General features: G+C 35.5%; 7 protein-coding genes across 10 annotated transcripts in view; 4 read left to right on the forward strand and 3 right to left on the reverse strand.

Annotated features, from left to right (window-relative positions):
- The window catches only part of LOC128863423 (lipase member H-A), a 37,773-nt gene extending 34,437 nt beyond the window's left edge, over positions 1 to 3,336 (forward strand). For all 4 annotated transcript variants that reach the window (XM_054102574.1, XM_054102576.1, XM_054102575.1 and 1 more), the window contains 3 exons: positions 151 to 365; positions 2,808 to 2,976; positions 3,032 to 3,336. In XM_054102574.1, coding sequence (XP_053958549.1) covers positions 151 to 365; positions 2,808 to 2,976; positions 3,032 to 3,173 — 526 coding nt within the window. In that variant the 3' untranslated portion in view covers positions 3,174 to 3,336. The remainder of the gene's footprint in view (positions 1 to 150; positions 366 to 2,807; positions 2,977 to 3,031) is intronic.
- A 3,663-nt stretch (positions 3,337 to 6,999) lies between these two features.
- Positions 7,000 to 8,155, forward strand: LOC128863829 (WD repeat-containing protein 82). The gene has a single exon (XM_054103196.1). The coding sequence runs from the start codon at positions 7,083 to 7,085 to the stop codon at positions 8,034 to 8,036; it is 954 nt and encodes a 317-aa protein (XP_053959171.1). The 5' UTR covers positions 7,000 to 7,082; the 3' UTR covers positions 8,037 to 8,155.
- LOC128863827 (mitochondrial ribosome-associated GTPase 2) lies at positions 8,096 to 9,445 on the reverse strand. The gene is made up of 2 exons (XM_054103195.1): positions 9,219 to 9,445; positions 8,096 to 9,154 (listed from the first exon to the last, which is right to left on the reverse strand). Exons 1-2 carry the CDS (start codon positions 9,351 to 9,353, stop codon positions 8,174 to 8,176), a joined length of 1,116 nt encoding a protein of 371 aa, XP_053959170.1. The 5' UTR covers positions 9,354 to 9,445; the 3' UTR covers positions 8,096 to 8,173.
- Positions 9,446 to 10,419: 974 nt separating this feature from the next.
- Positions 10,420 to 12,048, forward strand: LOC128865311 (haloacid dehalogenase-like hydrolase domain-containing protein 2). The gene is made up of 4 exons (XM_054105502.1): positions 10,420 to 10,888; positions 10,945 to 11,241; positions 11,470 to 11,689; positions 11,766 to 12,048. Exons 1-4 carry the CDS (start codon positions 10,617 to 10,619, stop codon positions 11,922 to 11,924), a joined length of 948 nt encoding a protein of 315 aa, XP_053961477.1. The 5' UTR covers positions 10,420 to 10,616; the 3' UTR covers positions 11,925 to 12,048.
- A 516-nt stretch (positions 12,049 to 12,564) lies between these two features.
- LOC128865310 (alanine--tRNA ligase, cytoplasmic) lies at positions 12,565 to 19,786 on the reverse strand. The gene is made up of 3 exons (XM_054105501.1): positions 19,646 to 19,786; positions 18,439 to 19,456; positions 12,565 to 14,571 (listed from the first exon to the last, which is right to left on the reverse strand). Exons 2-3 carry the CDS (start codon positions 19,431 to 19,433, stop codon positions 12,672 to 12,674), a joined length of 2,895 nt encoding a protein of 964 aa, XP_053961476.1. The 5' UTR covers positions 19,434 to 19,456; positions 19,646 to 19,786; the 3' UTR covers positions 12,565 to 12,671.
- A 1,344-nt stretch (positions 19,787 to 21,130) lies between these two features.
- On the forward strand, positions 21,131 to 21,991 carry LOC128862978 (protein PPP1R35 homolog). The gene is made up of 2 exons (XM_054101842.1): positions 21,131 to 21,537; positions 21,612 to 21,991. The coding sequence occupies exons 1-2, from the start codon at positions 21,202 to 21,204 to the stop codon at positions 21,876 to 21,878; spliced, it is 603 nt and encodes a 200-aa protein (XP_053957817.1). The 5' UTR covers positions 21,131 to 21,201; the 3' UTR covers positions 21,879 to 21,991.
- On the reverse strand, positions 21,893 to 22,372 carry LOC128862979 (dolichyl-diphosphooligosaccharide--protein glycosyltransferase subunit DAD1). Its single transcript, XM_054101843.1, has one exon. It carries the CDS (start codon positions 22,290 to 22,292, stop codon positions 21,954 to 21,956), a length of 339 nt encoding a protein of 112 aa, XP_053957818.1. The 5' UTR covers positions 22,293 to 22,372; the 3' UTR covers positions 21,893 to 21,953.
- Positions 22,373 to 23,548: the final 1,176 nt, after the last annotated feature.

The following is a 23,548-nucleotide window of genomic DNA, read 5'->3' on the forward strand; positions in this document are numbered from 1 at the left end:
TTTTATAAACAAAGATCGAGAAATTCCGTATGCTCGTGTGCTCATATGCAACTTTACCACATTCTTTATGCAACTTTATAACGAACCTTTGAATTTATTTACTTTCTTTTTTGTCCTTGACATGTATTGTAAATTTTTTTTCTTTGCAAGAATTTCAGCCCTAGATCCTGCATTTCCTCTATTCTATGGATCGTTTTCAAATCATTTAAGCAAGCATGACGCCGAGTTCGTGGACGTAATTCATACGGATGCTTGGATTTACGGAGCACCAGTAAGCACTGGTACGGCAGATTTTTGGCCTAACGGTGGTACTACACTACAACCCGGTTGTCCTAGAAGAAATTATAAACTACTTACAGATAACGGTAAGCTTTGTTATTTAAAATAATTGCATCTACCATGATTGTACTTCTACATTACCCAGTGCAACATTTTCGTGGTCATCTAATGCTGACCTCAGATTCTAAAAGTAGCAAAACCCCATTTCGGTTTATCTGGTTTAGCTCCGAAACGGATTTTATAGTCTCATAAATATTATTATTATTAGTATAGACACTTTCTTCAATGAAAATGTATTGTATTTTACTCATGTCTATATCTCAAGACAAATTCATTAAAGCTAGTGACACTAGGCCAACGAAACCATTTTGTGAAATTTCAAATTCAATACAAATTTTTAATTTGCAAATTACAACTTTGAATGTTAATAAACGTATCGTAATTTAATTTTCTGTTGACATCCGTATGTATATCAAAACAAATCAGCTGGTCTCCAAGAAATAAATAAATAATTGGCGCGTACACTTTTGTTATGTGTTTGCCCGAGATCTTCCTCCTAATAGTTAATTAGTTAGTACTCATGTTCTTTATTTTAAAAGGATAATTATGCGATGGGTACTTATAACTAGTAAAACTTACGACTATAACATTGATATGTTGTGCATTTTTCTGCGTTTTTAATTCAAACAATTCCTTCTACATATTTGTGGCGTGCGTCCTGATGTTGTACCACAAATGAAGGGGCCTACAGTTTTAAACTGACTCCGAATGGCAAATGGTTTTTTATGAGGAGCTTTTTCATGGCAGAAATACACTCGAAAGTTTGCCATTGCCTGGCGAAGAGGGACTACTATTGGAAAACAACTTGTTCTATAATTTTGCAGTTTCATTCACGGAGATTCGAACCTACGCTGTCCCGAATGGAAGTCACGCACCAACCCATCCGACTACGGTCGCTACTATTGCTACCACTTTTAATAGATTCACCTTGCGATATCTCGTATTCCAATTAAAAGTTTATGTTCTTGTCTTCAGAATAATTATAAGTATTGACTAGACGAAAAAAAAAAATTATAACAAACTGATTTGAAAATGTTGAGAAAATCTATTTTTTTTACAATTTTTGGCTCATAGCTTTCAAACCATCCCCAAATATACATATATGTATGTATATATATACCTATTTCTTTTAATATCTTTATGTTTGGGCGGCACACCTCCATCCGATGGTCCAAATTTTCGATGGCGCTGAGGCATAATTGATGTTCTATGCCGTTAATGTGCAGAATTATCTCATCCTTTAGCTCTTGAATTGTTGCTGGCTTATCGACGTACACCTTTTCTTTCAAAAAACCTCAATGAAAGAAGTCCAACGGTGTCGTTGGCTTTTAGGGGCCTTGAAATTTAACCACCCTTTATAATTGGCGCTTACACGCTTTTTGAATATTTGGCCGTGCTCATCATCCTATTTGTTTTGGACCAATGTTTTACACAAATGGAGAGATCTGCAGATCTACGCCGCCTCACAATGGCAGAAGATTTTTTGATGACAAGCTTTTTTATAACAGAAATAGAAAGCGAGGTTTGAAATTATCTGCATCCATTTGAAACCACTTTTTCAATCAATTTATGTTTCGTGCCCAGAGCTTTTAACCTGTGCACCTCCGAATGGTAATCACGCGCTAACCCATTATTCTACGGCGGCCGCTGAAACTGCATCTAGTAGGTAAGGTAATGAAAGGGAGGAAGTTTTATTGCTTATTGAGTATATATGTAGGCTTCAGACGATGTAGCAAAAATACTAGTGCATTGTGTTGTACGGCGACACAGGCAGAGCAGCGAATAAAGATCCAGAGGCTTTGTTGGCTGGATCATGTCATCCGAATGGATACAAACGCTTTGAAAGTGTTCGGTGAGGTACCTGCTGGTGGTAGCAGAGAAAGAAACGACAAAACTAACCTCGGAAAAGGGGCATTGTGTTTTGCGAAAATAGTAGTTATCACGAATGCAAAAAAAGGGAGAATGTAATGTCATTTTGAAATACATTTTCTTCCAGTAAAAACATTGCTAATGTTTTTTAGCTGAAAATCTACGAACAAGAGTCAACTAAATAAATATGATGCAAGGGAATCCTTGAACCGCGAGATTTTATTTAGTAGGAGGTTAAACAACTAAAATATGATCTAACCATTGTACTCTGTGGTTGTACATTAGTACCATGAATGTGTTAGCAACAATATTTATTTTTTTGTGAAAGAGTTTTATTTAATTTTTTTTATCACCTAGTATCAAAAATGAACAATGATAATTTTAACAAATAACTTTTTTTCTCCATTTTCTTATTATTAGAAAACTAACCCGCATTGCTGCATTGAAAATTGTCATCATTGATCTAAGCCTAGCTGAATTTAATACCAAGAATATATATCATCGACTGTAAATTTAGCTTATTTAGGATTTAGTTTCTTCTCTGTTTTACCTCACCAATACAGATTTTGAACAACAGATTTCTCTTCTACTATTTTCAGATTTATGCAGTCACCGCAGGTCATGGTGGTTTTGGGCTGAAAGCGTGAAAAATGAATTTTCGGAAAAATTTGTTGCCGTCAAAGCAATAAACTGGACGGATTTCAAAAATGGCAAATACATAGAAAATGAGGATCACAGAGTTGTCATGGGTCATGACTGCCCCACGAAGTATACATATCGCTGAAATAATCAAATAAATATATGTAATTGGTTTATTTTTAAGCATATCTGGTGACTACTATTTGCAAACTAATGGCGTGCCACCTTATGCAAGAGATCTTGCTGGCGTTACCTATGTTCATCCCACAAAACTTACTGGAAATTGTTACGTTGAATCTGAGACAGTTACGTCAACAAAAACATAAAGCATGGATTGGATCTCTTGTTATTAGAATGTATCAATATTCCTATTTGTATATTAATATTCCGTACTTAGTTTACACAAATATGTAACATATGTATGTACTTTAGGGTGGCTAAAAAAATGATTGATGCCAGTCCTTAAATTTTGTATATGGCCAAAAATGAGACACCTACATTTTATTTTATTTTTAAAGTTACAATTGAATTCCCATAGGAAAAAGTCACTTATTTAATTTTACTAATCTCTCTAATAATTTCACTAATCTTCTGTATCTTCCGGCTGTGCGTAGATTCAAGTCTCACCAAAATAAAAAAATTAAAAAAAAGTTTTTCTAGTAGCGGTCGTGCCTTGGCAGGCAATGACGAACTTCCGAATGTATTTCTGCCATGACAAAGCTCCTCATAAAAAATATCTGTCGTTGGAAGCCGGCCTAAACTGTAGGTTCCTCCATTTGTGGAACAATATCAAGACGCACGACACAAATAGAACTACGAGCTCGGGCAAACACCCAAAAAGGGTGTGAGCAACATTTAAATATATCCATATTCTCCACATCGTTTGGTTCCAATAAGACGACGCCACTTGCCATACAGCCTGTGAAACATTGGATTTACTGCGTCGTCGTTTCGGTGGGCAATTTATCTCTCGTCTCGAACCAGTGGATTGGCCACCAAGATCGTGTGATATCACACCTTTGGACTTTTATTTGTGGGGGTATGTGGATGAACCAGCTTGGATTGAGGCATTCAAAGCCAATATTACTAAAGTTATTTACGAGATACCGACCGAAGTCCCCCAACGAGTCATTCAAAATTGGTGTTTACGGATACCAGCATTTAAAAGAGATTATCTTTAAAAAATAAATAAAATGAATGGTTCTACACAAAAATAATAAAGATTGCCCAATCATTTTAAATGTTCGTTGTTTTTATATCGATTTAAAATACCTCTAAATTGATCACCTTTTCTATATATGTATACGATCTTCTCTTTTTATTTCCCTTCAAAATTGTCCAAAAGTAATACTCTAGACCCTGAAAGCTACCCAAAATTAAAAAAAATAATAATATCTTCTTTTTTTTACTTTTGGCCTAGGAAATTTTTAATAACAAGAAAAATATATTATTGCATTGTGTTGAAATGTTTTTTAAATTGTTTGAACAATGTATTATTGATATTCAATAAGTTTTGTAGCTTACCTTTAAACCTGTATTTGTTTCTTATTTTGTATGAGGTATTAAAGCTAAAAGCAAGATTTTTCAGTACTTTCTTACACAGCTAAAGATTTAACACTTAGAGTACGGAGTCTATTTTATAACATAAAGGACCGAGTGGGGTCACTAAAGTCCCCCACACAAAAATTGTTTTGTTTTGTCTATAAGTTGGCATATTAATATTACAAAGACTGTTAGTAAATTTAAAAAACGAAACGTTTTTATACAGGATTTAAAATAAAAATCGAGTACCTAAAGGAAAAAAGATAGAAAGATTAATTAACGAAGTTATTAAAGAAAAACTTATCTTGAGGCCCTAAAGTCCCCCACTCCGTACTCTAAGGGTTAAAGTAACTACTCCGCAGAATATTTTCATTCGCTTCACTTGTTTGCATTTTAGAAGCGCTTCGTTTTGACTGCCTATACACAAGAATGATAGAGTAAGAGATTGCGCCTTCTGAATTCGCTGTGTCGTAAAAGCCTATGAATAAACAAACAAAAGGGAGGGGAATTACTTGTGTGCGAAAAAGAAAAGTAGGCGAAAGCAATAGAAACAACCAAACATAAAAACGCACACATACTTTCTTATCACGGCGTTTCCGCACAAAAACGTAAAAAAATGCATGTGGCTTTATATTAATTTGTACTTTCACAATTGAAATCGGGGCTCTTCGCTTTCATTGCAACGCCTTTCACTGAATCTTCACAAACATGTAATTTCTCCTCCTTTTGTTTGTTTCATATTGGGAAAGGAACTGACGTCACACTTGTCAAAATCGCCACGCCAATGGCGCCACCATAGACACTCAATTAGCCTTGGTAAGAAAGTGACGCAAAGTTTTGCTAAGTTATATAATAAGGCGATCATAAAATGTAGATGTATTAGGGCAACAGCAATGTATTTTATTATTATTATTATTTTTTTTTTTTATTGTCAAAATTTCAGTGAGAGGTGGCAAACAATTAGTAGGGCATTTTAATATTCAAACCACCAGATCGTAAGAAAAAAACATCAGCTGCTATAGCGAACTCACGTGGCGTAGATTCGCCATGAGTGCTTTGTATTCACTCAAGGCGAATTTAAAGTTTTAGTCTTACCAGAACAGCTGAGATTTTCGCCTGGGTGATTCTTATTGTCAAAAGTATGTTTTGTTTACACCAAATTGCTTACATATGTATCTGTGAATCTAGTTCGTGAAAATTTTGAGTAAATTTGAGCCGTGATAGCTCGTCCCAAATAAGGATTACTAGTCGACACTCGCAATAGGCATGAAAAAGAACTGTAAATGTAAGTATGGTATTTCTAGGCAAACTTCATATGCAGCCCGATCCTGAATAGGAACTCTCCGAGAATTTTCTCTATTTTCCCTTCCCAGCGATCATGAATAAAAATTCCCAGATATTTTTTTCTCTTAACACAAACGAACTTCGAAAACGAGACAATATAATCAGGGGAAAAGTAGGCATATCAAATGTTTCCAGTTTCATTTGACGTATTTGCTTGCATAAGGCCCGCTTAGCTTGGTTTCTGGTACTTATCGTCAGATCCAGTAAGTAAATTCAGTCGACAGTAAGCAATCAGATCAGCGCATTTTCAAAACTAGGAAATAGGGCGTTAGTGATCGATGGAGTTAAGACTTCATTCAGTGATATACTTACCAATTCGATCGGGCCTTAACAGAGTCATCTCAAGCCTCCGCAAGGGTGCAAGTGCATAAAAGACAAATACATTTATTTTCAAAAATTTAACCACAAAATAAATGTCTCTCTTGCATTTATTGATGGATAAGTTTTTGACGTTAATGAAAAATTAGAAATAAATTTGTGATAGAAGGTCAATGTAGACGTCAATGTTCGTAGACGTCTGCCTGCTTTAATACATGTTGCATATTGCTGATTGCTAACGAAATCTTATCGCACGCATACGTTAAAGTCATCATGATGAACACTTTATGTTCTGGTACTACCGGATCTTCTGATAGTGTAGCTAAATCCCGTCTGCTATGCGATAGCATGGAGTTAAAGTTATGTAGGTACTTCTGATAGGAACCATGACCTGTCAGGAAATGTGTTAGCTGAAAAAAAACTCACTATAGCTTCGATTTAACCATTTTTCGATGTTTGGGACTTGCGTACAGATCCACCTTTCTTTTATTGAGTTTTCCAAACGCTGCTGTCATTTTAGTAAGGATATAGCCTTCTCTTTTTCTATAATCGCTAATAGGTTAGTGTGACACTGCTCCTTTTAATTTTCAAAATCAACCAAGCACCAAACCACAATATAACCAAGCCATTCACTGAATATTCACAAACAAGTAATCTCTCTTCGATTTGTTTGTTTTATTTCTTTCAATTGTATTCAGTACATTCATCTGAAGCGAGGAGCATACGACGAAGTGATAATGGAACGGCTTTTCTTTACCTGATTTTGTTCTTGTATACGAATGTACACGAAAAAAACAAATGCGCCGGTCTACTGCTATCACCTTTATTAAATTCGCCTTACAACAAACTCATCAGTGATGCAGCTTCTCTGTCAAAAGACTAGTATAAGCTTTTAAACTGTCACCCTGCGTTTTAGATTTACTCTCAAAAAAACACTCTGTGTTCCAAAAATCACTCTAATTCCTTACAATAACTTATCTAGATCCGGGATTTCTTATACTGGCGATTGTTTACATCGTGTAAGGATAAAAATGAAAATGAAGCTTGTTGATTCCGTTGTAAAAAGTTTTAAGGTTGCAAAGGTATTTCGTGAAAATACTGACAAAATAAATGCAATAGACTTTTCTCCAAACGGTGAGCATTTGATTTCATGCAGTGAGGATGACCAAATTGTTATATATGACTGTGAGAAAGGAACGCAGAGTCGAACTGTTAATTCAAAGAAGTATGGCGTTGATCTAATACGTTTCACCCACGCCAATAACACCGCAATTCATAGTTCAACGAAAGTAGATGACACTATACGTTACTTAAGTCTTCATGATAATAAATACTTGCGATATTTCCCTGGTCATACAAAAAAAGTTATTTCACTGTGCATTTCGCCGGTTGAAGATACTTTCCTCTCTGGCTCGTTGGATAAGACTTTGCGATTATGGGATTTACGTTCGCCCAATTGCCAGGGATTGATGAACTTACCTGGTCGCCCTGTTGCCGCATACGATCCAGAAGGATTAATATTTGCAGCTGGTGTAAATTCTGAGAGTATTAAGCTATATGATTTGCGCTCATTCGATAAAGGACCTTTCGTAACGTTCAAATTATATCAAGAGAAAGAATGTGATTGGACTGGTTTGAAATTCTCAAGGGATGGTAAAATAATTCTTATCAGTACGAATGGATCCATCATACGTTTAGTAGACGCATTTCATGGAACTCCTTTGCAAACTTTCACTGGTTATCCAAACAACAAGGGCATTCCCATAGAAGCCAGTTTCAGTCCGGATTCGCAATTTATTTTTTCGGGAAGTACAGATGGTCGTGTGCATATTTGGAACGCGGACACTGGTTGTAAAGTATGCGTTTTAAACGGAGATCACCCAGGACCCGTGCAATGCGTACAATTCAATCCCAAATACATGATGCTTGCATCGGCTTGTACAAACATGGCTTTTTGGTTGCCGACTTCAGAGGAAGATTTATAAAATTTGTTTCTTTGAAATGTTTCACTGCTATTTGTGCTACTAAATCTTAAACTCGTGTATTAATTTTAGTTGATAAATATATGTCTATGAACAAAAATAAATAAAATATTTTTTCTTTATGCTTTATGTTTTTACTTTTATGTATGTTGCTCGCAGTATTCCCGCATGATTGATAATAGTTCAGACAGATTTTCTCCCGTCTTTGCACTAACTGCAATAAGTTTACCATCGAATTTGCTTTGAAGATCTACATAATTATGTCTGGCCTCTGGCAAATCAATTTTATTCGCTACAACTATTTTGGGGCGCTTTGCTAAATTAGGGTTAAATTGTTTTAGCTCATACATTAATTGTTCATAGTGTAGCATAGGATTATCCAAACTGGCGTCCAGAACAATAAGCAACACCTTACAACGTTCTGCATGCTTAAGGAACTGTATTCCCAGTCCTTTATTGAGGTGCGAGTTCGGTATTAAACCTGGTAAATCAGCGACTGCCAATTGAGTTAAGTCATCATATTGCACCATTCCAATGTATGGACGAAGCGTTGTAAATGGATAGGGAGCTACTTTTGGCTTCGCTCGTGTAATTGCGTTAAGCAATGAACTTTTACCTGCATTGGGATGTCCAATAAAACCTACATCAGCCATAGTTCGTAATTCCAAAACGTAAGTAGCATCTTCGCCCTCTGGACCGTACTCGCAAATTTTCGGGGTTTTTTTAACCGAAGTTGCAAAAAATCGATTTCCTTTTCCACCGACGCCTCCTCGCGCAGCAACAAACATTATATTCACTTCACTTAAATCTCCAACTACGCAACCCTCTTTATTCCGCACTACCGTTCCGATAGGTACTTTTACAACTGTGTGCTGTGCATTCTTCCCATGACAATTCTCACTCCGGCCATTTTCTCCTGGTAAACCACATATTTGGCTAAGTATATGATTAAAATTGTGTGCATCTGTAGTTGATTGGAAAATTACATGGCCACCATTTCCGCCATCTCCACCGTCGGGACCGGCACGTTCATTACACCAAAGTTGTAAAAAAGATATGCAACCATCTCCGCCTTTTCCACCGATTACATGTACTTGTTTTGAGTCCACGAAGTAAATTGGCTTTTGTAATGAGCTTATGTCAACATATTAAAACTACATACATATGTATAAAATGAAAACAAACCTCTTTTCTAGTTGATTTCGATTTAATGGGGCGCAAAGCGTTTGGCAACGAATGTGTTCTTCGTAATACAACATGTAAACCATTTTCGACTACAAAAATTCTTCGAAAAGCCGCCAAAAATTGAGAAGCAACCATTTTTTAGGCCCAGTCAAAGAAGGTGATCGAAAAGCTGTTTTGAATTAAAGTTTGGGCCGTGTTGTTAAAATATCATGGGGCAAAGCATTAAGGTTAGGACATATTTGGTAATTGGAAAAAGATACGAACGAACAGCTGATTGCTGTGACGAAACTCGTACCATAAATTTTTACGACTTAACTTTCCATTACATCCACCACATTGTATTTGGGCGGAGGGGGATGCTCAGTGTCACCGCCTACCCCCCAAAAAACATTTTATTGTAAAATGTGTATATGTATGTCTTATAAAAAGAACTCCGCAGCCGAAAATTTGGAATAAAAAATCTCGCGGAATTTTCACTAATTCTTAATATATTATCTTAAATTTATATGTATATATCCTGAAATTGAAATAAACAAATAATGCCGATGTCGGCCTAGTAATATAACCTCAATATAATTGATTACAATTTCTTTTCGTACCGCAGTGTTATCTAGTGATTTCATTTTGTCTTGTTTCGTTTTATTCTTTTCGCACTATCGTTCCTTTGACAGTTCGTTTTGTACATTTATTCCGTTTAGACAAACATTTAAAATAATAAAATTTTAATAATATATAAGTATTATTTAGTACATTTATCAAATGTACAATCCATAAAGATAGAATGTTGCTCCTTATCGGTGTTTATATTTTAGTAAATGAGCATCTGAGAAATTAATGCAAAAAATAAGAATTTTTAACATTAAAGTTTCACGTAAAACTCCTACTGATAATTTATAAAATTGCTACAGCAGCATTGCCCATGCATGTACATATATGCTGCTACAACAACCTGTGTTTGCAGGTTTTGGGTTTGAAAGAAATATTTTTCTAAGTTTATTTTGTTAATGATTTCGAAATGTACTGTTTGGCAACACTGCGTGGTGAGAGAGCAATGAACTGACACATTTTTACGAAACAATCCAAAATTCTTCATTTACCCACGTACACGATCTACGATACTTCGTAACGAAACGATGGTGGGTTCTCATTATATGGGGCTTTCATTAGTTTAATCGTGTCAGCTTACACGGAACGTACGTTTACGTTGGTGAGTGTGAGCACCATTATTATTATTATTTATAGGGGATATATACAATATAACCCTAACTTAATTAGCACACTGGCTGCACCATTACTTATACGGGAGTCATATAAGCTTATTTGCCCAGAAATAAGAGACATCATATTTCATCAAAATGTTTGTTTTCTTAATCGTGAATTGCCCTATACAAAGTTGGGATGCGACGCTGGGGAAACTGGCAATCTTCTAAAAATCCCCCCCTTTTTAGAATAATCGAAAATTATATATCGGCTACCAAATCGAATTTATCTGCATATAAAATAGCCTTATCGACTACTATGTACGCCAGATTTGTCAGATGTAGTTTTAATAAACGTTTTTTATCCCAAAAAAGTACAAACATGTCCATAAAGGCTGCTCTTATAGACTTAAGTGGGACTTTACATGTTGAAGATGAACCCACTCCTAATGCTGTTTATGCTTTGAAAAGGTATCTATTTATTGAAAATTGTAACGAAAAAAAAAGTAACTTTTTGATATTGTCAGATTACGTGAAACAAATATTCATATCAAGTTTGTAACGAATACCACAAAGGAGTCGAGAAAAACACTTCATGAGCGATTACAAAAGATGGGGTTTGAATTGGAAACATCTGAAATTTTTAGTTCATTAAGTGCTGCGGCAAACTATGTTGAAAAGGAGAAACTTAATCCATTTTATTTGTTGAGCGAAGATGCGCGCCGAGACTTTGTTTGCACAGACAAGGAACGCCAACTCGACTCGGTAGTAGTTGGACTAGCCCCCGATGAATTCTACTACGAGAACTTAAACAAAGCATTCAAGTAAGACATTTACTTTGTAGGGCACATGGAAAAATTGATCAAAAAAGTCATATTAATGCTTTTGCAACCGGTACACTACTGTTGGTACTCCCTTAATTTTTTAAATTAATTTTTCCATATGCTTCATAAACTGGATAAATAATTTATAGTTAATTATCTAGTTTGAAGTTCAGGTATCGAAATTTATCAATAGTATATATGCAAACAACTTTAAATTTGTAATTGCAGTTTGCTCATGGCAAACAAAACTAACCGGCTTATAGCCATACATCAAGGCAAATATTATAAGAGACGTGATGGTCTTGCACTAGGTCCCGGAGCTTTTATTAAAGGATTAGAGTACGCAACTTCCATACGTTCAATACTTATAGGAAAACCTAATGAATACTTTTTTCGAAGTGCCATACCTGAAGGAATACGTCCAGAGGAATGTGTTATGATAGGGGATGTAAGTACATATGTAGCTGTTTTATGTTTTCAACATTATCAATAAAAACTTGTTAAATAATTCATATATATTGCAGGATCCCAATGATGATATTGCAGGCGCAATGCAATTAGGATTAAAAGGTATACAAGTCAAAACAGGAAAATATTTAGCAGACATAGTCGTTACTCCACCTCCAACCGCTCTTGTTGAAAATTTCTCAGAGGCAGTAGATTGGATAACAAAAAAAATTTAATGTAAAAGTTTAATTCGATTAAATAATATGTACATAGATAGAAAAATGTTGACGTTTATAGGTAATAAATTCAGAAACCACTAAAATAAGCGCGGCTATTGTCTGCTTTCTAATGCGATTTAAACGTTCCGTTTTCTTTTTACCAGATAAAGCAGTTACTTCACTTCCAACTGTCCTTGTTGAATGCCTCGCAGAGCTAATAGATTGAATACCAAATAAAAATTCAGCTCACAAATCATTTGTCTTAATTACATAATAGCAGCATAACTTATTGCGAAATTTTTACTATTTTTTTAAATATAGTTCATACCAATATGTTCATACAAAAGTTAATACTTAAAAGAATTAAAAAAAAAATTTTGAAGTTTTTAGTTAGAATTTTTGGAAATTTCCTTTGTATGCAGTTTTATAGCCCAGTCGTAGCCATTTGTGAGATTTTGAGCAATTTTTTATGTTGCTAACTATGCACAATAACGCCATTGCTACTTGTCTACTTCCAATGACAAATTTCCAGCTCATTGCCACCGCAAAAGAAACGATCAGAAAATATGTCTGAACCTTTAAAAAGTGGGTACTTTAAAATGCGTTCGACCAAATATGTTGAAAGTTTGGTTTTTTTTTTAATCCAAAGTGTTCTAAAATAATTTTAAATAGATTTTTATTGAATGCCAAAATGGCCGCAAACAAAATATTTTTAAATTAATAAAATAAATAAGTCTAAAGTTTTAGTAAAACGTGTGTCAGATATTAAACACCAAGTTTAATCTTTGCGAACTCTGTAGCCAATCTCATGATTTCATCCACATTTTCGTAGTTTGAACCAGACGCCTGTGCAGATTCTGGCTTTCCACCTCCTTTTCCACCAATGGCATCAGATAACTTTTGTACCCATTCATTTGCCTTAAGGCCCTTGTCTACAGCGGACTTTGGAACAGAGGCCAAGCAGAATATCTTGTTAGAATCGGCGTCGACGGAAAGGAACAAAGCAGCGGCGTCGGGGCACAAAGTACGTACCTGCTTTAAAGCCCCATCAAGTGCCTTAGTATTGTTAAAAGCCTCAAACTGTTTTACTAACAATATGGCACTTGGGTTTGCTTGGCAAATCTCTTTCGTTTTTTCGATAACGGTAACAGCAACAGCTGCTTTCAATGTTCGTTCCTTATCGTCGAGTGTCTTTTTCAATTGTTTAAGCAAATTACGCATTTCATCTTTTTTCACATACGGTATTACGGCTTGCGACACCTCCTCTGTTAATTCCACAATTTGCTTCACATAGCTCTTTGAATTTCTACCATCCTTATCCTCTTCTATTGTAGATTTTAATGTTTGTATTTGCTTTTGAAGTTCATCATTTTTCTTTAAGGCTTTCATTGCTTCAGGACCAGTAAGAGCTACGATACGCCGTATGCCTTTCGCGATGGCTTCCTCACTAGTAATTACAAATTCCATCATATGGCCCGATCGCTGTAAATGAGTACCGCCACAAAATTCAACTGACGTTTTTTCTCCTGCTCCGCTTTCGGGATTATTTTCTAACTCTTCCACTGGTACTCCAAACGAAATTACACGCACAGGGTCTGGATAAACCTCATCGAAAACTGAGCGAAGTCCAATAATTTTTTTGGCATTGGCCAATTTTGTTTCTTTCGCAAATATAGGTATATTCTTATAAACAATATCTCGCGTTAATTGTTCGGTCTTAACTACCTGTTCAATTGTCATAGCAGACTTGCTACTGAAATCAAAACGTAATTTATCTGGCACCACCAATGATCCCTTTTGGTCAGTCTCTTTGCCAAGTACTTGAAGCAGGCTATGATTTAATGCGTGAGTAGCGGAATGATTCTTCATAGTTAACCAACGGCGCTCAATGTCGATTTGAAGCTCAAGCTCATCACCTACAGCGAATTCTCCATCTGCAACTCCAATGTGCAAAATATACCCTCCTCGATTATAAACTGCTTCAACAAAAAACTTATCACCAGCACTATTTAAGAAACCCTTGTCATAAATTTGACCACCACTTTCTGCGTAAAAGTTTGTCTGGTCTAAAATAATGCCTGTTTTACTTCCAGGTTCAATCTTAGTTACAAATTCGTTTCCAAAACGGAGTGCAAGTATAGTTGCTTTGCATGAACCAAAATTATAAGGAGAATCAAATTTTTCAGATTCAGCTTGATATTTGTATTTAAATGAATCATTTGTGATCGGTATTTGTTTTAATTGTAATTCGGAAATGGCATGCACATCTAAGCAAATTTCTTCCGCTTTCAAGGTGCTCTTTCCTTGTGACATTATATAAGCTGCCTGTTTCGCTTTTTCGTATTCTTCCATATTTATTTGTAAATTCTTCTCTTCAGCCATTAGTTGGGTCAAGTCAACGGGAAAGCCATACGTGTCATACAATTTCCAAGCCAAATCTCCAGGAATTATATTTTGGTTGTCCAACTTTGCGACTGTGCGATTGAAAAGATCTCGCCCGCGGGATAATGTTTTTAAGAACTGCGCTTCCTCCTCGTTAATAATTTCAATTATTTGCTGAGGATTCTTTTTCACTTCAGGAAAAGCATCACCTAGCAAATCCACAACAGTGTACACTAGTGACCCGAAGAAGCCTGGTTTCGCGTTTAGTTTTTCCGTGGCATATCTAAGAGTATAAAGAGAAACATTAGCTATAAACGTTTCTTCAAAACGATTTTATTTTAATTTGTTCAAAGAATAGTATTTGTCTCTTAAATGTAATGCATAAACCATACAACTATATTCAAATTCAAGAAATGCCTAATTGATGTATAACTGAACAATAAAACATCGCATTATATATGTATATAATTGCGCGTACTCCCTTTTTGGGTGTTTGGCCGAGCTCCTCCTCCTATTTATGGCGTGTGTCTTGATGTTGCTCCATATATGGAGGGACCTACAGTTTTAAGCTGACTCCGAACGGCAGATATTTTTTATGAGGAGCTTTTTCATGGCAGAAATACACTCGGAGGTTTGCCATTGCCTGCCGAGAGGCGACCGCTATTAGAAAAAACTTTTTTCTTAATTTGAGTTGTTGTTGTTGTAGCAGCATAAACATTTCCCATACTTACATACGGAGAATACTGCTGGAATGGCAATCCTTGGCCGGATATAAATCCGGATTGTTTCGGTAACGTAGAACCGACTGTCGTGGAAACGTCTTATTTTAATTTATTTATCTTAATTTTGGTCTTTCACCGAGATTCGAACCTACGTTCTGTCTCTGAAATCCGAATGGTACAGCGGCCGCCTTGCATTACATTACTGCCACCTAAGGTTCCCGGCCGATTAATTTCTCGTAATGGCTACATAAACAGACAACCTAGGTCATGTGATCTAACTCCACTATACTACTTTTTGTGGGGTTTTTTGAAAAGTAATATCTATGCCAACAACGATCCCAGAGCTGAAACATAACATTCGGATCGAGATTGCTGAACTCAATGCGATAATGCGTGAGCGGGTCCTTGAAATATTTAATTCTCGTGCTCATGACAGATATTTGAATGATGTCATTTACCATACATAACTATTAAGAGCCGTATTTTGAATAAAAACAATGAAACATGAAAGGATCTAGATTTTTACATGTTTCATTCTAAAACAACGTCTAGGTGCATCTTTTGAAATACCCTTTATTACCCTTAATCTAAATCTTATTCTTAAACCATTGTTTAATTTCGGTTCACGTTTCATTAATTCGGTATCAATATTGAAGCATACATTTAGGAGGAATATACACATATTTTGGCATTTGTAGTAGTGATATTTTTTAATTGTTTTTTAAATTCATACCTTAGAAATATTTTTTATACATAAGATAAAACACGGAGATCTACCAGGAACACAAATAAAATTAAAAAAACCCTCCACTCTACCCAACAAATATACACGGATTTAAAACCCGAATTTTTTCCCGCCTTCGCCTAGGCCACACAACACAGATGAACATATCTTAAAAAAATAAAATCACCCTATCTGTACAACCTGCAACACAAACCAAACAAATGTACAAATCACGCCAACGCAAGAAAATAAATACTAAACTCAGAACAAAAAAGCGACATCCTCGCCATTCCCAGTCACTCAAACATCGAAAAAATAAGCAAATTCATTAAAACTATCGAAATGACAATATAACAAATAATCCAGACACCCACAGACGACACAGAGCTGATGGCCTCTGCAGCCAATGCTCAAACATAATTTTAGTACTGGTATTCATACCAGTCACTAAATAATAATAATAATAATAATAATAATAATAATAATAATATTAATAATATTTTTAATACTAAAAAAATCAAACATTTCACTTCGCAATTTACATTTTTATGTTACATGCAGCGCCCCTTAATACCACCCACTTTTTTTACTTAGAATGGTATTGAAAAGCGTGTCGACAACATTCAAACATAGAGCTCCGCATTAATAAAATGTAAATGTTAAATAGGCGCATTCTTTTCGCAATACGCGTTGTGCAATTTGTTAGTTCTGAGAGAAATTTAGAAAGCGTATGTTGTTTTTACAAATCAGTTCCGCCTATGAAAAACGATTTCAAACAGTGTTTCTATGTACACACTCTAAAGGTCCAAAAATGTCGCATGCATCTGCAGCAAAATATATGAAGAAGTCGGAGACGTTCATAAATAAATGGCTGCAACGGTATACCGAAGTTAAATACCATAATTAGTTATATACTGGGGCGGCAGCCCTTGGTCGGGAATAAAAACCCGAGTCATTCCGGTAACGTAGAACCGGCTGCCATGGGAATGTACTGCTACAACAACAACAACAACTATAATTAGTTTGTGACAAAGCCGAACTTAACCCAGTTCCCTTATTAAACGCTTCTATCAGACAGACTGTGTGCAGTCAAAGAGGATTCCAGTGGTTTAACATAATTTGTTTCAGGGATAAACGATAACAAAGTTGTGGATTGTATGAGATGTTCTACGCCGCATTTTCGGTACCTACGGTTCCGATATATTGGGATTAATATTTCAACATTTGAGATAGATGGTAGATTTAGATCGACATATCTTTCATTAAAGTCGGACAAATTGAACTTCAAAAAAGGGTGCTAAGGTGTTTAATGTGACGTATTTATATATAGATAAAAATAAGGCATAGGCGAAATTGTGTTTTTATATTTATTGTCAGTGTTGTGTATATTGCAACCAAGTTCGCCACTCATGTGGTTGTGGCTTTGTACACCGTCCTATTCATGCGTTAGAGCTATTCAGCAAAAGGGCTACCCCAAAATCAAAGTGCAATCATGCAAAAAAAAATACATTTAAATGCAAAACAGTAACACATCGCGACATTAATTATTTCTATAAAAGGTTTTTATGATTGGCAAAACAAAATAACACATAAAACTACACAACAAAATTTTTAGTTCGTGGTTAACACTCATTGTTAACCAATAACGAAACGAAGGAAACCTGTAGCACAACTAAATCCAGCCATGATAAAGGTGAGGAACAGTGAGTGTAAAGGCTGAAAATTTAAATCATTTTGAAAAACTCCTATAGGAGCACGAAATCATACATATAATATATTGTCGAAAAAAAAACTGGAAACTGTGTATTATGTTTTGAAAGGTTTTACAATTTTCTATTATTACAATTTCGGTGGCATCGAATCCATATGTATCTTAAAGGGCACACATTTTGTAATTATTCTTAAATACTTCGTATGATTGATCAGTAATCACTCTCAATATTTCAGTAAAAATAGTGCGAAAATGCAACTCCATTTAGACAACTAAAGGCTTGAAAAAAAATCGAAAAGCCCAAAAAAGCCGCTGATTCCGTACCGTTTGCACCGTTTGCAATTTTCCCATAAGATATTCCTTTCGGAGAGATTAGTATACCTGTTGCTGGCTATTTATTAATAATTATAAAATTCTGCTGCGAAGAGCAAATTTATCATTTTCAAATAGAATGAGTTAATTATATAAGTACAGACATATTGATCTCTCGCGAAACTCACTCACTTTATCGCAAAACATAAGAATAGTTAAATCTATTACAGGATTACTTTGAATTCTACGAATCTATTAATTAAAAAAACTAAGTCGTTTTGTTCAGTGTTCTTATGGAATTTATAATTTTTTAATCTAACAAATAATTCATACACAATTGGCGGCCGCCGTAGTGAATGTGTTAGTGTGTGACTACCATTCGAAATTCGGAGTACGTAGGTTCGAATCTTCGTGAAACACCAGAATGAAGAAAACGTTTTTTCTAATAACGCTAGCCCCTCGGCAGGCAATGGCAAAACTTGGAGTCTATTTCTGCCATGAAAAAGATTCTCATAAAAAAATATCTGCCGTTCGGAGTCGGCTTAAAACTGTAGATCGCTCCATTTGTGGAACAACATCAAGACGCACGCGACAAATAGGAGCTCGGCTAAACACCCAAAAACTAATATATATATCTATAATAACTCATACCAGAATAAAAAAATTATATGAAATGCTCACCTTACAGCTCGTCGTAGAATTCGTCTAAGTACATATCCTCGCCCCGTGTTATCAGGTGTACCTCCATCAGCGAGAGCAATTGTTACTGTTCGTGCGTGATCCGCCAATACCCGGTATGCCATATCAATGCCATCCACGTCATCAGCACCTACTCGTCCTTCATACTCTGTGGCACCCGTACCTTCTTGTATTGCTTTGAAAAGCGGCGTGAAAAGATCAGTATCGTAGTTTGACCTTTTGTTCTGAATCACTGACACCAATCGCTCAAAACCCATTCCACAATCTATATGCTTCTTTGGTAATGATTTTAGAGTACCATCGGGTTCTCGATTATATTGTATAAACACTAAATTCCAAATTTCTAAGACATCTGGGTCATCCATATTTACTAGATGCGGTACACTACGCCCGCCGATGCGATCAAAATGAAGTTCGGAGCATGGACCACATGGACCTGTTTCTCCCATTTCCCAAAAGTTATCCTTCATGCTACCTGGTAAAATGTGCTCTGGGAGGAGCCCAAGATCTAGCCAAAACTGCTTACACTCTAAATCGGGTTCAAGACCAGATGCCTTATCGCCTCCAAAGTACGTCACATATAATCGGTCTTTCGGCAATTTCATACGTTCCGTTAAAAATTCCCAGGCCCATGTGCAAATTTCCTTCTTAAAGTAGTCTCCAAATGACCAATTTCCCAGCATCTCGAAAAATGTGTGATGGTAAACATCTTTACCTACATCATCAAGATCATTATGTTTACCACCCGCGCGTATACATTTCTGCGTATTTGCTACACGAATCCACTTGACCATTTCGCTATTTGGATCAGCTGTACCCAAAAATATTGGCTTAAATTGATTCATTCCAGCGTTAGTGAAAAGCAAAGTAGGATCATCCAAAGGTATGGTACTGGACGAATGGACATAGAGATGATCTTTCTCTTTAAAGAAACCCAGAAAGGCATCCCGTATTTCTTTTGCTGTTAAAAGTTTCATTTTTCCTCGATTCAGTTGAAAGCCTAAAAAAATATTAACGAATTACATGAAATAAGGACAGCTTTGCCACGTGATTTTGCATTGCACTTTCTTTGTGAAAGTGCATTCGTGTCGTAGCATAAATTCAAATACTATCACTTTGATCTCAAGGGCTGTGAAAAATATGTAGCTGCCATAAATAAAAATCCGTATTATGTTATCTCTTTTTATACCTTTAAAATACACTGATAACGTTCGTACTTCAGTTAATATTCTGGCAACCTAAATATTGTGATAAATTCAGTAGACTCAAAAGATGACTATTCGAACAATTGTATTGCGGAAACCGCAATCAGTGATGTGTCCATTTCTAGTTAAACAGTTTTGTGGCTGGTTACTCCTGGCTTACTTGGCGTTTACACGAACAGTTTTGCAAATACAGTCAAACTTTTTTGTATATTTATGCATTCACAATTCTCTCAATGTCTTCGTCACTCTCTATAATCTATAATTTTTTAGATGGCAGTAAATTTGACAAATTATTTGACGTAAATGGCTAATTCGGTGGGTCGGGAAAGATTCGAAGTCAGAGCAAGTAATTTGTTCGAAAAAACATTAACCGAGGAAGCTTTATAGTGAATTTTTTTTACAAATAGCTGCGCGCCTAGGCTACGCAAACAATTTTTCTCATTCCAATTGTCTTCAGTGTCAATTGCCTTATATAAAGCCTGACACAAGAATTGGTATATGATATGAATCATTTATATAAACATTATGTTATATGATCAAATATATCAATATTACAAATATAAATATACATAAGTCTACATAAGCTGTAGTCTCCTTCACGCGAAATACAAAATAATACTATGAGCGAAATATTCTACATGAGTTAATATAATCGGTTTGATATAACTGTATGCGCATATACATATACAAAATGTTATCAGTATAATTGTTGTTTTATTATTTGCGATTTGGTGGTTTAAATTTTTTCTTTTGGTTTTGATTTTTGTTTCGCTTGCTCGCAAAATTTATCACAATGTCCTAAGTGGACCGCTTTTTACACCTTCATGGAGAGTGGCAACTAACCGTAACCCTCGCTTGTTTGTTTACAAAATACTTTTCCATTTTTTACTGACAAAAGTCAACAATCAAATAAGCTGTTTACTATATTCCCAATACTGTTCCCTGTCCGCGGCCAATTTTGATTAATTTACTGAAAAACATGTGTGCGGCCAGACGCAAAGCAAACAAATTGAATGCGAATAAAAACAAAGTAATATAGGAACACAATTTACATACATTCTCTTCTGTTAAAATTTAATAACAACCACTAAAATGTATAGAGTTTGTAAATATTTAATTAAATTTTCAATTTGATTTTCAAGAACAGCTGAAATTCAACTTCACCCAAAAATACTGTGGACGCGTAGTTGGTGTTGGATTGATGAAATTAATATTTTTGGAACGCGGCCCAAGGCCGCCTAAGTAGAAAACAGGTTTGCCTTAATATACTATAAACAGAGTAACTGGTTATTTAATATTTATAAAAATTACCCACCCCATTGGCCATACTTATAAAAACTTTTTTTTAAAACGTGGGCCATTTTAAAATTTTCCCAGTAATTAATTTGAAAATTCCATCACGAAAATTAGCTGGTTAACGTATTTTGAAATAGCATGGGAACTTGCTATTATGGGATAAAATCGATAATCAATAGAAGAAAACGATTAGCGGTTTTAAAAGTAGACTATCGGCTCTGTCGCCGTTTAATGTTATTTAAAAATGTCAAATTACCAAAAAAAGTCCCTTAGCACTTTAAGTAAAAATTCAACGTGTCGAAAGAATGTGGTCAATCCCAGCTGTAGTATTATGTGCAAAAACAAACTTCAAGCACAGTCGCACAGTTCTTGCCCATCTGCTAACCAAGTGCAAGCTGTAAAGGTAGCCGCGAGCATTGGTTCTAATGGAGATAAAATTGTCAGGAAATATAACACACCCCAACTGAACAGCGTTTTGCGCGAAGTTAATCAAATAGAGAACATCGAGGCTATGCGACCGCCATTATTTAAGCAGGATATTGATTTGACACCCCGCTCGAAAGCGATCATCGCACCAAAAGTAAACTAAAATAACTTTATAAATGCATATTTTTATTATATACATATTTTTAATACTTCAATTTATTTCCGCAGGTAACCCAAAGGCTGAATTTCAATACTGATCAAGTAGTCTTTAAAAATCTCACACCTATTAATGTTAATGATTCAATATTGATTCAGAAACACAATGCATGCCCTAATAAGTATAAGAAACTTAATAAGGTACTATTCCCAGAATTGTATCACTGGCTAGAACCTTTGCCGGCATTAAAACATACAATTGATGAACCAGAAATAACGCTAGAATTTTGTGAGGAAGAACTTGACCCTTTTCAAAGTTATCTACGCCTATTAAACTGAAAAATATTTTGTAATTTTAATTTGTATATTTCGTAAATACGATTTTTTTGTATTTGATATATTTCAGTGACATTCTTATCCAATAAAATTCATGACAACCAAGTGTAATATAACGTGTGCAAAAATGAAATCAGCGAAACCGCGTTCCGGTGAAATACCCGCGAATACTGCTTTATTTTGCGGATTTGCCTGAAGCCGGAGACAAACGCCAAGTACAAAACAGCTTATTGTACTTATGAAGCCCGACAGGAAAGAGTTGAATGGGAATGTGCCGACTAAACAACAATACACGAACTGAATAACGCCGGTTAGAAAGACGTATGCCAGGTAGGTATCCACTAATTTCAGCTTACGAGGAGTGTTTTCTACATAATCATTGTAGAATTTTCCAATCACGCCTTTAACACTGGTCATTTTAATTATTTATTTACTGGTATCGTATAAAAAAGACACGTCGAAGTCTTCAAATAACTAGAGATGTGTGTTTGTGAACAAAATTTGATTATCGTTTACGTCCTAAACCAAAGTATAAACGTAACAATTTTTGGATATGTTTTGGCCTTTATGAGGCAACAAAGGCGAATTCATATAAAGTGATACAAGTAATACAAAGACAGAATTTAAATGTATTTTGTTTTTGCTTTTTGAGTATGGACTGGCAAAGTGAGCTGGCTTCTGCAAAAAGGTGAATGGAAACTGAATTACAACACAGCTCGGCAGTCGGCTGAGAAATTTTGAAACCAAATTGTTCTGAAAGTCAGGGTTGTATATAGAAAAGTACTTTCCCAGTTTTCCAAGGTTGGGATTTTTTCCGTTTTTTGTGGTTTTTATTTGAGGTTGTTGGTCGCAGAAGCGTTTGACAAAAAAAAAAAAGTAATCATAATTTAAATATAAATAGTTTTACTAGAAGATTTCTCTGGGATTTTTTTGTCCCTGTTGTGCATCTTTGTTCGCCATTTTAAGCGAAAACTAATATTAACACTACAAGTTAATAATAATATAATAATAATAAATTCAAAGTGATATAAACATTTTCTTCTTGACGGCATGACACCCAGCCAACGGAGTCGCTGGATCTTTATTCGCTGCACTATGTCTATGTGCTCACCGTCGTTAACGTGCAAAGGCCCAAACATCTTTCGCAGAATCTTTCTCTCAAACACTCCAAGTGACACCTCATTAGACTTGAACCCAAACGTGCTCTGCCTCGCTGTCTGGTATCATCATCAGGACTAATTCGTGTTTTGGCATCTCATTCGTTCGCTATTAGGCCTCTTCTATTCGTACATTTTACCGCTTGCTATCTCTATGCTCGATTAACTTGGCGAAATGTTTGCATGCGGAAGCATCAACAAGCTATAGCTCATTAGACTGGTATAACTCACTGCCACTACAAACACATATAATTTATGGCAGCTCTATTCCCAATATGGTTTATGTTCTTTCACATCAGTTGCTTCATCTATTCACCACTTGCTAACGCTTGGCGAAAAAGAGAGACCTATTGTTGCCAGTCCGTTTTTCGAAACTTCACCGTTCGTAAGAGTACCTTACAATCTCAAAATTATAACTATGAACAATGACGTGGGTGCGCCGACTGTTTGTTTGATGAGGTACTTTGTTTTGTCCTCGTTCACCACCAGACCCTACCACCTTTTACCGCTTTGCTA

This window comes from Anastrepha ludens, chromosome 5, assembly GCF_028408465.1.
Source record: "Anastrepha ludens isolate Willacy chromosome 5, idAnaLude1.1, whole genome shotgun sequence".
Lineage (NCBI taxonomy): Eukaryota > Metazoa > Arthropoda > Insecta > Diptera > Tephritidae > Anastrepha > Anastrepha ludens.

Coding starts and splice junctions, on each gene's coding strand:
- LOC128863829 (XM_054103196.1), top strand. CDS start 7,083: ATGAAAATGAAGCTTGTTGATTCCGTTGTAAAAAGTTTTAAGGTTGCA.
- LOC128863827 (XM_054103195.1), bottom strand. CDS start 9,353: ATGGTTGCTTCTCAATTTTTGGCGGCTTTTCGAAGAATTTTTGTAGTC. Junction 9,155..9,218: donor CGAAATCAACTAGAAAAGAG/GTTTGTTTTCAT, acceptor TCATTACAAAAG/CCAATTTACTTCGTGGACTC.
- LOC128865311 (XM_054105502.1), top strand. CDS start 10,617: ATGCGACGCTGGGGAAACTGGCAATCTTCTAAAAATCCCCCCCTTTTT. Junction 11,242..11,469: donor AACTTAAACAAAGCATTCAA/GTAAGACATTTA, acceptor TTGTAATTGCAG/TTTGCTCATGGCAAACAAAA. Junction 11,690..11,765: donor AATGTGTTATGATAGGGGAT/GTAAGTACATAT, acceptor TATATATTGCAG/GATCCCAATGATGATATTGC.
- LOC128865310 (XM_054105501.1), bottom strand. CDS start 19,433: ATGAAACTTTTAACAGCAAAAGAAATACGGGATGCCTTTCTGGGTTTC. Junction 14,572..18,438: donor ATTCTACGACGAGCTGTAAG/GTGAGCATTTCA, acceptor TTATACTCTTAG/ATATGCCACGGAAAAACTAA.
- LOC128862978 (XM_054101842.1), top strand. CDS start 21,202: ATGTCAAATTACCAAAAAAAGTCCCTTAGCACTTTAAGTAAAAATTCA. Junction 21,538..21,611: donor AAGCGATCATCGCACCAAAA/GTAAACTAAAAT, acceptor TTATTTCCGCAG/GTAACCCAAAGGCTGAATTT.
- LOC128862979 (XM_054101843.1), bottom strand. CDS start 22,292: ATGACCAGTGTTAAAGGCGTGATTGGAAAATTCTACAATGATTATGTA.